Source organism: Oncorhynchus gorbuscha, linkage group LG13, assembly GCF_021184085.1.
Source record: "Oncorhynchus gorbuscha isolate QuinsamMale2020 ecotype Even-year linkage group LG13, OgorEven_v1.0, whole genome shotgun sequence".
Classification (NCBI taxonomy): Eukaryota; Metazoa; Chordata; class Actinopteri; order Salmoniformes; family Salmonidae; genus Oncorhynchus; species Oncorhynchus gorbuscha.
The window spans coordinates 26598324-26613009 of NC_060185.1; the positions used below are offsets into that span (position 1 = coordinate 26598324).

Sequence of the window (14686 nt, forward strand, 5' to 3'; positions counted from 1 at the left end):
GCATGCTCAAACGTAATGTCGTTCGCGGTTGCGCCAACTCGGATAGGATGTTGCCACTAGCAGCATTGATGCATAGGCTTTTTCAGAAAAAAAGAATATATTTATTGAGGATCCGGCACTGTTGGACGAATAACAACAACGCATTTTGCAACCCTTGATTGGAAGGAACACAACGTTGCGAGAATTTTACATTTAGTGCATTCTGACTGTTGACAATGCAAAGTGGAAGCGAGCGGGTTTGCATAATTTTCAAGCGTCTTCTAATTTCAGCTAGTAGGAGCAGTAGGAGCAAAAACAAGAACCATGGCTAGGCCTCGCAGATGCATTCAGTCGTTCAGCAACCTGACAACAATACAGTTTAGAATAGGCACAAAGTTGAGGTTTGTGAGAAACTCGTAACATTCGTCATATTCTTGCCAGCAGTTAGCAAGCAAACATTGCTTAATGGATGGTGTTGCTAATTAACGTTAGCTAGCTACAGTTGACTAAATAGGTAACTAGCTATCAGTCTAGTGTGTGTGCCTGTATCACATTCAGATAAAGCAGCTAGCTATCGGTTGCCAACTTGCATACGAGGTCGCTACGTACGGCTAGTTAACTGTTAACCTTGGCTGATTCCGTTATTCTCCCTCCAAAATACAGTAATAGGCAGAGAAAGGCGATTTTTAGTAAAGCGTGTGTGTGGGGGGGGGTCGCCTGTCACTGCCAGTGGGACTGGGCGTGGAACAACACTACTAGCAAGCTACAGTAGCTGGTTCCATAGGATTATTTGCAAGAAGTCGTCGACTGCTGGGTGAATGTGGGACAAAATGGAGACGCCAACGATTGTGTACGATTTGGATACCTCTGGGGGTTTAATGGAGGTGAGGCATGTCACCACACAACGTTACTTATGTCCGTTAACATGCAGCCATTTAAGTTTGTTAGATATCTAACTAGCCAGATAAATTGACATGTTAGCAGATACTGTAGCAAGATGGAAGCAAATAAGGTTAGCTATCTAGTTTGAGGCAGTCATTTAGTCCTAACGCCGCGTTGGCTAGGATGAAGTTGAAGACAAAACACCCATGTTTGCAATGTGTAGCTAGCTAGTTTATGGCAAACACTGTGCTATTACTCTAGTTATAGCGTAACTAACATTTAAAGCCATATTTTAGTTGCCAGCAGTTATCACTGCTGCAGACTACACGTTACAGTAAAGGCCCTAGCTTCCAGCTGGGGGCGATTTATAGTTCACTGCCCTTAACTAGCTAGTATAAAAAATGTTACTGACATGATATTGAATCATAAACTGTTTTTAGCTTTATTCGTTTGATGTGCTAGCAACCAAGTAAACAAGCCTAAATTGGGAGTGAAGAAAGTTCGATCCAGATTTCTGACATGTTCAACTTGTTACAGCAAATTCAAACACTGCTCGCACCACCCAAGTCAGAGGATGGCGAAAAAAGGAGTCGGAGGAGTGAAAGGGACGTTCGGAGAAAGAGCAGGGCCACCAACCACGATACCTGTGATAGTTGTCATGAGGGAGGGGACCTTCTGTGTTGTGACCATTGTCCAGCCGCCTTCCATCTACAATGCTGGTATGTGTGAAAAGTATCCCACTAACGTTAGCTTGGGAAGGATCATACATGGTTTACTGGATTCAGAATGACTGTGGCTCTCCTGTCTAGACAGTCCATCTTTACAGAACCATGCCGCTGTGCAAAATGTCACACGAGATTCGTTACGGGGGGGGGGGGTTTCCAACCATACTGGGAAGGTGATTGTGACACAGCAACTAGTACTTGGTTAAAATTTGCCGCCGAATGGTTGCAACCGCCCCCGCCTCGGTCTGCATGTCTCCAGGCGTCGTCACTCACCCGCTCTAACTGAGAGCGCTGGGAAACGCTGGCAAAACATGGAGTCGAGGCTGCTCTTCGCTCGTGTGCCTCTGTTTACAATATGGCGACCTCCCTTGAAAAAAAAACGCTTTATTTCAGCGGCGCCATTTTACGGACATTTCTCTGGGTTTTAACAGGAATATAATTATGATGATACAGGTGATGAAACGCGGTTATAACACGATTTGAGATGAACATATTATTCTTTGTATTTCGGGGACTCATCCATTCAGGTATTTACACCACACAGCTGTGCAAGATCTGACTAACAATCATATTGGTTGGTAGCTACAGTGCAAGGCTTTCCACCTACAAGAGGATAAGCTCAGTCTTTGCCAATTGAACATTTGCATATCCCCTTGGGTAGTCATTGACCGTGAAATTTGACACGTGATTTAAGTTACATACAACAATCACCTTGACAACTGCCAAAGTAGTAGCTGCATATTTGAATATTTTCTAGATTAGAAACATCTGAAAACATTCCAACAATTCATTATGATGGCAGCCTGTATTTACTGAGTGATATAATGTAGGTTATGAGCATCACAGTCAGGTGTTGTGTTTGAGACCACCTAAAGCGAGACTAATTGAAGGCCATGATTGTAATTGTATGAAATCACCAAGATGATAACAGTTCAAAATGTTCTTTGTTTAAATTTAAAGAACATATTGATTCAGAATGGTGAAACTAAATGCATGCTGAGGGCAAATGGAGAGCCACTCTGCATATTACCTGTAACCCATGTCTATAATAGATAAAAATACAAAGTATGTTACAACTTCCCCGGTTTCCCCTTACTAACAGTAAGCATGCCACTTTCAAATAATTTCCCTCACTCTTCACCCCTAAGGAAATTCTGACGAGCGCAACAAAGTTGAAAATAAAGGACACAAATGTTACCAGTAAAGTAAGAAGCCCAGGTTTCAATAGGCAATAAGACATGATGTGAAAGGAGTGTCGGTTTTTGGCCTGGTGAAGTGGCTTTATGCGTTGACTGAATGGAAGTTGGTCATTATTATTTTTTACTCTACTGGTCTCGGGAAGAAATTGCGTCCTCATTGTCAGAGACTGATTAAAAATGTATCTGACACCGGTCTGGAATACAACATGGTTGTGGGCCATGTTAGTAGTGCTTACTTTCCCAGGCTTTAGTGATTTAAATCTTAAAATAAAAACTGTGTTCAATATTGACTAAGTCTTCTCTTGTTTGGTCATGCCAGGCACACTAATCCCACTAGATGGAGACAGGCATTTGGAAAAGAAGACATTCTAACAGTAAACACTCAAGCCTGAAAGTAGGGTTTGGCATTCAGTGTTAAAATGTGTATTTTGGTGTGCTTTACACCTTGTTGTGGTATTTCAATACAGTCCTATTCTAGCACAGGTCAATTACATCATCACTCCCCTACACCCCTATTATAGCCTATGCCTCAAAAGTGCATATTCTGTATTTATTTAAATAGGCAAGTCGGTTAAGAAAAATATATTATTTACAATGACGGCCAAACCCGGACGACGCTGGGCCAATTGTGCGTCACCCTATGGGACTCCCAATCACGGCCCGTTGTGATACACGTTTGGTCAGAGCATCCAGGCTGTATTGTGAGTTTGGCATTAGGCCTTATAAAGCTTACATGGCAGTTGAGCCACTGTTGACCTATAAATGAAATGACTGTAGCATGATTGTCCTTTTTTATTGCTGTTTCTTTGTGGTTCCCACAGTAACCCACCATTGAGTGAAGAAATGCTGCCCCCTGGTGACTGGATGTGTCATCGCTGCAATGTTCGTACAAAGGTGAGTGTTCAAGAATATGTGAGGATGCTCACAACAGAGAGATGTTTTTATGCTTCAAATGTATTAACCTCTTAACACCTGTTTTCAATTTATCAATACGAGTCCAACTATTTAAACAACCCTGGTGGTGGGGAATACGGGCTGATCCTTGCTGGTCCCTGACTCTGCTATTTGACTCTTATCCCCAGAAGCGGGAGCAGAAGGCTGAGAGGACAAATGGCCTGCTGGAGAGGGAGAGGCTCTTCTCCAAGTGCTCCTCCCCTGCAGCTGAACTGGAGCGGGGCACCACCACTATTACCACCACCATGCTGCGTCTGGACAGGCTGCCCCCCGGGGTCGGAGCAGCTGGACCCGGCCTGCGGGTGGCTGCCGTGCATCTCGAGCGTCTGGATCGCCTTGAGCGGCGGGTCAGCAGCCGCCCTGGCACGCCCACTTCCAACACCTCTTCCACGGACACGGACACCCCCTCGGAGGAGCAGAACGAGGTAGACAAGGAGATGGCCAAGGCAGAGGAGGTGGAGGTCCAGGGCTCAGAATCTGAGCAAGCCACCACCACCCCTACCTCCACACCACGGCTCCTCAAGAGGCCCTTCCAGCTGCTCATCGCCGCCGCCATGGAGCAGAACCCCTCGCAGTTCCAGCTGCCCAACGAACTCACCTGCACCACAGCACTGCCAGGCAGCAGTAAACGGAGGAGGAAAGAGGAGCTGATCATGAAGACTTTCAGAAGGCCACAGCATGAGATGGACCCCAACGGCCTCGTTCCTCTGCCAGTCAGGGTGTGCTTCTCCTGCACCAGGTATGACCTATCCTACCAATAATTAGTCAATCAAACCCACAATTTTGTCATTCCACATTATATCAACTAGGGCTGTTATGGTGACTGTATTACTGCCACACCGGCGGTCACGAGTCATAACGGCAGTCAAATTCCACATTACTGTTTAGTCACGATAATTGGGCATCTCCAAGCTCTGATGCTGCTCATGGTCATTAGTAACCTACCAAACTTGCTAACTGCCTTGTACTCAGCACTCTATTTTCCCTCTAATCACTCTGACATCAATGCAAATGTCAATTTTTTTTTTAATCAAACACTTTGTGATGGCTTATGTTACACAACATTGCTATAGGCTGTGCAATTGTGATGAGAACACAGTGATGGCCTCTATTAAAAAGAGCTTTCTGCTTTCTATTATTTAATATATTTAAAGAAAATATTAAATCAAGAATAGTGTCATGTGTGACCATTAGCCTATCACTTGTGAATGATGCCCAGCTTGTATGCAGTAAGGCAAGAAAGCCAAGAAACATTGCATGCCTTTTTTTTTGCAACTTTTTCAAATCCTATTCGCACACCTCATGTAGCCTAGCCCATAGCCCTATATGTTTTAATAAGTTTTGTATCACAACTAAAGTAGCCAAATAACTAGAAAATTTAAGCACATTAATCCGCTTTGCAATCGGTGAAGATCCTAACTGGCATACATATGCAGCGTGTGTGTTTTGAGTTTAGGAAAGATAATTTTGACCATAAATGCCTATTTATAATAAAAGCATTACATGTATAATTGCATTTGTGGTCACTTTTGATAATGGTGTTTTCCGTTAATGGAATATTTGCACTTACTGCAGTGCGCGTATTGCTGCATGTATCTGGAAAAATAGCCTAAAAGTTTATCAACATTTTAAGCTAAATGTTCTGATCTGTTGCATCAGCCTCTTTTGTGTAAAAAACGTTTTTTTTTTGTAATAATTTGGGCTCTATCCCATCCCACAACTGTCCCAGACTAAGTTTGCAATATTTATTTCTTGCATAGAATACAATGCCTTGCAAAAGTATTCATCCCCCTTGGCATTTTTCCTATTTTGTTGTCTTACAACCTGTAATTTAAATAGATTTTTTGTTGGATTTCATGTAATGGACATAGGGCTGGGCGACATTTACATTTAAGTCATTTAGCAGACGCTCTTATCCAGAGCGACTGACATGGCCAAACTCTCATATCCCAATAAGGATACATATCACTATATAGCACATTTTCTGTAAATTCAATGAATAAATAGTTTATATAAAATTACCACATGTAAAGGCCTATTTCTTACTACATATTAATGGTACTTACTCATTTTATTATTTATTTGATTAATTACCTTCAGAAGTCGCATAATTAGATTGCACACAGGTGGACTCTCCTGCCAAGCAGGCAGAGAGGCTCCGCCAAGCAGGCAGAGAGGCTCCGCCAAGCAGGCAGAGAGGCTCCGCCAAGCAGGCAGAGAGGCTCCGCCAAGCAGGCAGAGAGGCTCCGCCAAGCAGGCAGAGAGGCTCCGCCAAGCAGGCAGAGAGGCTCCGCCAAGCAGGCAGAGAGGCTCCGCCAAGCAGGCAGAGAGGCTCCGCCAAGCAGGCAGAGAGGCTCCGCCAAGCAGGCAGAGAGGCTCCGCCAAGCAGGCAGAGAGGCTCCGCCAAGCAGGCAGAGACAAACTTGTGGAGAAGTACAGATCAGGGTTGGGTTAGAAAAAACTGAACACCCCACAGAGCACCATTTAAATCCATGATTAAAAAATGAAAAGAATATCTCACCACAACCTGCCAAGAGAGGGCTGCCCACCAAAACTCACGGACAAGGCAAGGAGGGCATTAATCAGAGAGTCAACAAAGATACCAAAGAGAACCCTGAAGGAGCTGCAAAACTCCACAGCGGAGATTGGAGTATCTCTCCATAGGACCACTTTAAGCCGTACACTCCACAGAGTTGGGCTTTACGGAGGAGTGGCCAGAAAGAAATAAGCAAACACGTTTGGTGTTCGTCAAAAGGAATGTGGGAGACTCCAAACATATGGAAGAAGGTACTCTGGTCAGATGAGTGTAAAATTGAGTTTTTTGGCCATCTTGGAAAACGCTATGTCTGGCACAAACCCAACATCTCTCATCCCCACAGTGGAGTATTGTGGCGGCAGCATCATGCTGTGGGGATGTTTTCCGTCAGCAGGGACTGGGAAACTGGTCAGATTTAAAGGAATGATGGCTGGCGCAAAAAACAGGGAAATTCTTGAGGGAAAGCTGTTTCAGTCTTCCAGAGATTTGAGACTGGGATGGAGGTTCACCTTCCAGTAGGACAATGACCCAAAGCATACTGTTAAAGCAACATGAGTGGTTTAAGGGGAAACATTTAATTGTCTTGTGTAATGGATGTGAAACTGCTAGCTTAGTTAGCGGTGCGCGCTAAATAGCGTTTCAATCGGTTACGTCACTAGCTCTGAGACCTTGAAGTAGTAGTTCCCCTTGCTCTGCAAGGGCCGCGGCTTTTGTGGAGCGATGGGTAACGATGCTTCGTGGGTGACTGTTGTCGATGTGTGCAGAAGGTCCCTGGTTCGCGCCCGGGTATGGGCGAGGGGACGGTTTAAAATTATACTGTTACACTTGGAATGGCCTAGTCAATGCCCAGACCTCAATCCAATTGAGAATCGGTGGTATGACTTAAAGATGGCTGTACACCAGTAGAACCCATCCATCTTGAAGGAGCTGGAGCAGTTTTGCCTTGAAGAATGGGTAAAAATCCCAGAAGCTAAATCCCAGTGCCAAGCTTATAGAGACATACCCCAAGAGACTTGCAGCTGTAATTGCAGCAAAAGGTGTCTCTACAAAGTATTGACTTTGGAGGGGTGAATAGTTATGCATGCTCAAGTTCTGTTTCTTTGTCTTATTTCTTGTTTGTTTCACTATAAAAAAAACATTGCATCTTCAAAGTAGTAGGCATGTTATGTAAAATCAAATGACACAACCCCCCCCCCCCCCCCCCCCCCCCAAATCTATTTTAATTCCAGGTTGTAAGGCAACAAAATAGGGAAAATGCCAAGGGGGGTGAATACTTTTGCAAGCCACTCTACAATAGGTCAACTTTTGTACTATGGGGGATAGTAGATTGCCGTAGTCTAGTGCTTTTGCTTTATGTTGGTTGAGGAAAGTAAATATGGACAGTTCTTCCAATATTTGATTTATTTCACTTTTATTTAACCAGGTAGGCAAGTTGAGAACAAGTTCTCATTTACAATTGCGACCTGGCCAAGATAAAGCAAAGCAGTTCGACACATACAACAACAGAGTTACACATGGAGTAAAACAAACATATACAGTCAAATAATACAGAAGAAAGATAAGTCTATATACAATGTGAGCAAATGAGGTGAGAAGGGAGGTAAAGGCAACAAAAAAAGGCCTTGGTAAATACAATATAGCAAGTAAAACACTGGAATGGGAGATTTGCAGTGGAAGAATGTGCAAAGTAATGTCTTCAATATGCACCTCTGAATTGGATGACACGCGCAGTTTCATCCTCAATGTGTCTGTCTTCACTTGTAGTCTATGAGAAATACCCAATCACGTGGCGGAGAGCCATATGAGGTTCTTCAGAACTCCCAGCCGGGAGAAGGGAATTCTAATTATTATGTTCAGCCCAAGGACAAATCGGCCGCAAAGGCATGGATTGTTGTGTTAGGAGGGGTGTTACGGCCACTCAAAGGGATCCTGCAGGCCTTGTCAAATTGTGAACGAGAGACTGAAGTGTGTACAAAAAAACTAAGCAGAGCTCATGCCTTTCGTGCAACATTTTTCAAATCATCATTAGTCGCATCATGCAGCCTTAGAATGTATTAACAATCTAAACGTAGCTCAACATTTGTTTTAGCAAAAAAAGTTACATAAATAACTCTAAATGAAGCACATGGGAGTACCTGTTTCTTTAACTGCTAAACCCAGAATAGCCGCATGTGCGTACTCTCTCATTGTTTGGAGAAAATATCATTTTCTTTTCATATTCACGTTCATTTGTAGTCTTCATACAATAAAATAATGCCACATAATTCTAAGCAAATCTTGTCTGCAAAATGGACAACGCACGATGCTATTCCGTTCTTCTGAAATAGACTACATTCTCTTCATATCATGTTTCTTTAGACCTATCTAAAATAATCATGGATTTATTCAATTTGTTTAAATGCAATGTTCCAAAGGTCTGCATCAGTGGATGGTAGGCTATGCATGGAAGCCAGGAGATGCTAAATGTATTTTTGTTCATTAACGGTGAATTACGGTGAGATCCTCAGTTATTTGCTTGACAATCGCGGCTGACGAAATTTCATGACCGCCACAGCCCTAATATCAACACACCTTTGGGAATCTAGTTGGTTGGCTGACTTTGCTAGTCCAAGCTCACTGCCTCTTTGTCCTCTCTATCGTCCTCCTGTCTATTCTATAGGAGCTGCAGAATGGCGCCCCTGGTTCAGTGTGACTATTGCCCCCTGCTCTTCCACATGGACTGCCTGGACCCCCCACTTACTGCCATGCCCACAGGCAGGTGGATGTGCCCCAACCATATGGAGCACTTGGTGGTAAGAGGATCAACTCCCCCCTGTATCCTTATGCATGGAACTGGGTTTGTTTCGGCAGGCCTAAACAATAAGGATATGGTGATTTTTAGACAGGAATGGCTCTGTAAATGGAATAGGGTTTGTAGTTCTTTGGGCGATATCAAGCTTCACCGATATGCGATAATATTGTGATATCTCTCAACCCTGGTATGTAGAAGTTGTTCCATTACTGACATGACCTGTTCTCCAGCTGAGCTTTAGGGTATGTAGACTTGTTACAATTGCATAGGGTGTCAAGCTAGCGGTTGATTCAGGGCTATACGTCGCTTTGTTCTTGACATGGCCTCCTGTCCTGTTCTCCAGCTGAACCAGAGGAGCCTGTCCCTTACCAGCCGCTGCCAGCTCTTAGACCAGTTCCAGGATAGGATATCCCAGCACGCTGTCAAGGTGGGCTTCCTGCGACGGGTCCACCGACAGAATCCCCCTGTCCGCAGTGGTGTCCACCACAAGACGAAGGTGCTCAAGGTAGCTTATGCCCACTGAGTCTGTCCCAGAGTAAAATATGTTAAATATGTTATGAAATAGTTTTTTGCTAGTCTTCACTTTGAAATGGTGATGAAAAGACAGATTTTCAAGAAAGTGTTGGTTTGTCAACTAAGCTGCTTCAGCTTGTATGTATGTATGTATGTATGTATGTATGTATGTATGTATGTATGTATGTATGTATGTATGTATGTATGTATGTATGTATGTATGTATGTATGTATGTATGTATGTATGTATGTATGTTTAACTATATATATATAGTAATAAAGGAAAAAATATATCCAAATATTTTTCCTCTTAAGAGTTAGGAACCACAGTGGGAGTTCACTGCTCCTGTAAATGTTTGTTTGTCCCTCCAGGTGCCCGACGCTATTAAGTCCCAGTACAAGAACCCCCCGGCCATTTTGGCTCCTGCAGGGGTGCGTAACGGGGAGCTGATCTGTAATGGTGTCCCATCCCAGGACTGCTCCCCTCAGCATTTTACCAGCCAAGCGGAGCAACAGGAGGTAAGCATGGCAGAAACACACACAAGTATCTGTCTACTACTCTGGGATTCAGTGGTTCCTTTGGGCTGTGCCTGAGAAACATCTAAAGTGCTTATATTTTTTTGTGATAAACAAATCAATGGGATCTGGCCCAGCGAGGAGACTATGGTCCAGACATGATGGGGATTAACTGCCAATTATTTAATGTGTAATAACTGTAAATGTATTAATTTGAGTTACTGGACTGGTGAAGGTGCTTTTTGTTTTCACCAAAATGTTTTTTCCCCTTTGTCATTCAGTGGCTTCGAGATGTCATCTCGCTGCAGTGCAGCATCATGCGACATTTATCTGGCAAGCAGAAGTCCTCGTCAGACTGGCACTCTGAACAGACAAACAGGGAAAAGAAAGACATTAAGCTCTGTGTGGCCCTAGAGGAGAACAGCTCTCTGCCCCTTGCAGAAAGGACAGCTTCAGCCCTGCCTGCCCCCTGCTCTAAGCCCTGCAGTACATCTGATGGCCCACAGGGGGCCCAGGTATTGAATTGTCTCTCGCAAGGCCAGGAGAGCTGCAGCTGCCCGGTGAGGCCATGTCAGAACTGTCTGAAGTGCAGGAAACCCAACGGGCCCCTGGCTGAGCAGCCTGTGCAAGCCAACGGGCCAGTAGTGTGTAACGCTGCCTCTGACACCTGCAAACAGACAGAGCTCCAGCTGCACAGACTCACCTCCCCAGCCCCACTCCCAACCTCTGCTCTGGGGATGCCAAACCACCTGAGAGGAGGGGTGGAGGTTAAAACTGAGGTCAGCCACCTAGAGTCTTGCACCCAGAAAGGTTGTCCACCTTCTTTGATGTGTGCAGCCACAGGGCAGGACATAAAGAGCCAGGCCCACGGGACTCCTTCAGGCATGGCAGGGACTCAGGCCAACCCTCTGAGCTGCTGCAGTGAGCTGAAGCTCTGCCCCAGCCCCACCCCAGGTGTCCATGTCTTCACCCCACCCAGAGCCGTCAAAGACTCCAGCACAGCAAGACAGCCGACCACCACACCTCCCGGTTTCTCCCCAGGGACAGATCTTAAGGGCAGCTCCATGTTCCCCAGCTCTCTCTTCCCCTTAATAGCAGACCGGTCTGGTGGCATGAAGGCTGTGATGGAAGCGGATGGAGGTAAGTAGCTACCTCAACACCATTCTACCGGTACCACTGTTCATAATTAGGCCTCGGTGATGAACACCTCTGTCTGTCCAGTTTAAAAATTGGTACTTTATTCAACAACAATAGTTCAAATATTGCATTATTGTTTTGGCCATGCTGGTCTTCAAAATAGTGATGATTAAATGGCCTGTAATGCTGCTGGCAGATGATGGCTGTGATACAGGATTGCTTCACGTGAAGTCTATGATGACGTTGAAACATGCTGATGTTCATACAGAGATCGAACTGAGTAAACTGGATGAGGAGTTGGTGAAACTCCTGGCCTGGCAGAGGATACAGCAGTTGTTCCCCCACAAAGCAACCCCAGTCCCCCAAGGCAGCGGTCTAGCTGCTTCCTCTCCTCCCACCGTCGCCCTCAAACCTCAATCTCCCGCGCCGTGCACAGAGGGTAAGCCCCCAGTCCCCCAAGGCAGCGGTCTAGCTGCTTCCTCTCCTCCCACTCCCGCGCCGTGCACAGAGGGTAAGCACCCAGAACCGGACGTGCGGCAGTTTAATTTGTGCCATAGGAATGTTCTAAAATGTCATTCCTCCATATTCTGTCCCCATCACAGAAGAACAGAAGGTGCAGGCGAGAGCAACGTTCTATCCACTCATGGGGAAGGGAGGAGCCATCAACATGTCTTATAGGACCCTGTACATAGGAGCTGGTAAGGACTGCCCATGCTGTTACAAAAGACTGATCTTTACTCAACATGGAACAAAGTCTCATCAGTCTTTCTCTCTCTGACAACCCACTGTAGGTGCTGACATGGACGTGTGCCTTACAAACTATGGTCATTGTAATTATGTATCTGGAAAACACGCCTGCATCTTTTACGACGGGGTAGGTAGTCTGTCCTGTTCGAGACACAAAGCTTCACAAAAACATATTTTTCCCATTGCTATGACCTGATCTGTGAGTACTATTTGAAATAACGGTAGCACCACAGACATGACTGTTGGTTTGTACCTGTGTGTAGAACACCAAACACTACGAGCTGCTCAACTACAGTGAGCATGGGACCACGGTGGACAACGTGCTCTACTCCTGTGACTTCTCTGAGAAGACTTTGCCCAGCCCGGCCAGTGGCCTGGTGTCCAAAGTGCAGGGCATTGTCCGTAAGTAACACACACACACCTCATCATATGTACACACACACACTAGCAATTTAGCTGATTTTGAACCCCCTCATACCTCCTTTGCGCAACATGTGGGTGGGTGTACGCCCTATCACCTTCACCCTGTAGAGGCTTGGTGTGTGTGTGGTTTGACCAGCCCTGTGTGTCTATAGGAGACTTGAGTGATGGTGCCCTCTTTCTTCAGGCCGCTGTAAGATGAGGGAGCAGCAGCAGGAGGAGGGGACCGAGGCTGGGCACGGGACTGTTATGATGCCATTGGAGGGAGTGATGAGCTGCCAGCCCCAGGGAGGACCCAGGCTCTCCTGCAACTGCAAAGCCAGCAGTTCCAGCCTGATCGGTGGCAGCGGGGCTGGCTGGGAGGGCACAGCGCTGCTCCACCATGGCAGCTACATCAAACTGGGCTGCATGCAGTTTGTCTTCAGCATTGTTGAGTTCGCCAGTAAGCAGCCTAAAGAAGAGGGATCCACTGGCACTGCCAATACCACCCCTGCCAATACCACCCCCAACCAAGAGGGGGCAGACAAACAGACTATCAAATTCCACCATTTGCAACTCTGTGCCAAAGCCCAAACTCTCCCTTTCTCATCTATTTCCAGTCAAACCTAAGGGGAGCAGGTTGTTACACAGGAAAAATATCTATTTTAATTTATTTTGTTTATACTTTTGCATGAAATGAAGTATCTCAAATCTGTTTATTTAGATTGACTTACTGAAGAGTATTTGTCACGTATGTTTGCCAGTCTAGTTATACATGTATATACAGTACCAGTTAAAAGTTTGGACACCTCATTACAGGGTTTTTCTTTATTTGTACTATTTTCTACATTGTAAAGTAATAGTGAAGACATCAAAACTATGAAATAACACATGGAATCATGTAGTAACCAAAACAAATTATTCAAAGTAGCCATCCTTTGCCTTGATGACAGCTTTGCACACTCTTGGCATTCTTAATTAAAAATTAATTTGTAAAATTTCTTTCCATCTCAATGCGTTTGAGCCAATCAGTTGTGTTGTAACAGGGTAAAGCGGGTATACAGAAGTCAGCCCTATTTGGTAAAAGACCAAGTCCATATTATGGCAAGAACAGCTAAAATAAGCAAAGAGAAATGACAGTCCATCATTACTTTAAGACATGAAGGTCAGTCAATCCTGAACATTTCAAGAACTGTCTCTCATGAGGACCGCCACAGGAAAGGAAGACCCAGAGTTACCTCTGCTGCAGAGGGTAAGTTCATTAGAGTTACCTGGCTCTCATGAGGACCGCCACAGGAAAGGAAGACCCAGAGTTACCTCTGCTGCAGAGGGTAAGTTCATTAGAGTTACCAGCCTCAGAAATTGCAGCCCAATTAAATGCTTTGGGGTTCATGTAACAGACGCATCTCAACATCAACCGTTCAGAGGAGATTGTGTGAATCAGGCCTTTGTGGTTGAATTGCTGTGAAGAAACCACTACTGAAGGACACCAATAAGGAGACTTGCTTGGGCCAAGAAACTTGGCCATTAGACCATTAGATCTGTTCTTTGGCCTGAGTTCAAATGTAAGATTTTTGGTTCCAACCGCTGTGTCTTTATGAGAAGCAGAGCAGGTGAACGGATGATCTCTGCATGTGTGGTTTCCACCGAGAAGCATGGAGGAGGTGGTGTGGTGCTTTGCTGGTGACACTGTCAGTGATTTATTTAGAATTCAAGGCACACTTAACCAGCATGGCTACCACAGCATTCGACAGCAATACGCCATCCCATCTGATTTGCGCTTAGTGGGACCATTTGTTTTTCAACAGGACAATGACCAACACACCTCCAGGCTGTGTAAGGGCTATTTGACCAAGGAGAGTGATGGAGTGCTGCATCAGATGACCTAGCCTCCACAATCACCCAACCTCAACCCAATTGAGATGAGTTGGTGCGCAGAGTGAAGGAAAAGCAGCCAACAAGTGCTCAGCATATGTTGGACCTCCAGAACTGTTGGTTCTCCATGAAGCTGGTTGAGAGAATGCCAAGAGCATGCAAAGCTGTCATCAAGACCAATGGTGGCTACTTTTTGAAGAATCTAAGACATATTTTTATTTGTTTAACAATTATTTTGGTTACTACTTGATTACATATGTGTCACTTCATAGTTTTGATGTCTTCACTATTCTAAAATGTAGAAAATAGAAAAACAATTAAAAACCCTTGAATGAGTAGGTGTGTCTAAACCTATGACTGGTACACTAACATTTTCTTATTTTTCAGACAGCTCATGTAGCCCAAACATTTTATTTTGTGATAGTGAAGTTGT

General features: G+C 44.9%; 1 protein-coding gene across 2 annotated transcripts; it reads left to right on the plus strand.

Annotated features, from left to right (window-relative positions):
* The first annotated feature begins 8 nt into the window (after positions 1-8).
* On the plus strand, positions 9-13569 carry LOC123992638 (PHD finger protein 12-like). Of its 2 annotated transcripts, none has more exons than XM_046293955.1 (13): positions 9-863; positions 1399-1580; positions 3607-3679; positions 3868-4478; positions 8935-9067; positions 9410-9571; positions 9952-10098; positions 10377-11235; positions 11501-11743; positions 11835-11930; positions 12024-12106; positions 12243-12381; positions 12587-13569. In XM_046293955.1, exons 1-13 carry the CDS (start codon positions 798-800, stop codon positions 13006-13008), a joined length of 3216 nt encoding a protein of 1071 aa, XP_046149911.1. In that variant the 5' UTR covers positions 9-797; the 3' UTR covers positions 13009-13569. The 2 variants fall into 2 exon arrangements, with proteins under 2 accessions (XP_046149911.1, XP_046149912.1); XM_046293956.1 differs by having other exon boundaries at positions 10-863; positions 11501-11671.
* Positions 13570-14686: the final 1117 nt, after the last annotated feature.

Coding starts and splice junctions, on each gene's coding strand:
- LOC123992638 (XM_046293955.1), top strand. CDS start 798: ATGTGGGACAAAATGGAGACGCCAACGATTGTGTACGATTTGGATACC. Junction 4,479..8,934: donor GTGTGCTTCTCCTGCACCAG/GTATGACCTATC, acceptor TCTATTCTATAG/GAGCTGCAGAATGGCGCCCC. Junction 11,236..11,500: donor TGTGATGGAAGCGGATGGAG/GTAAGTAGCTAC, acceptor ATGTTCATACAG/AGATCGAACTGAGTAAACTG.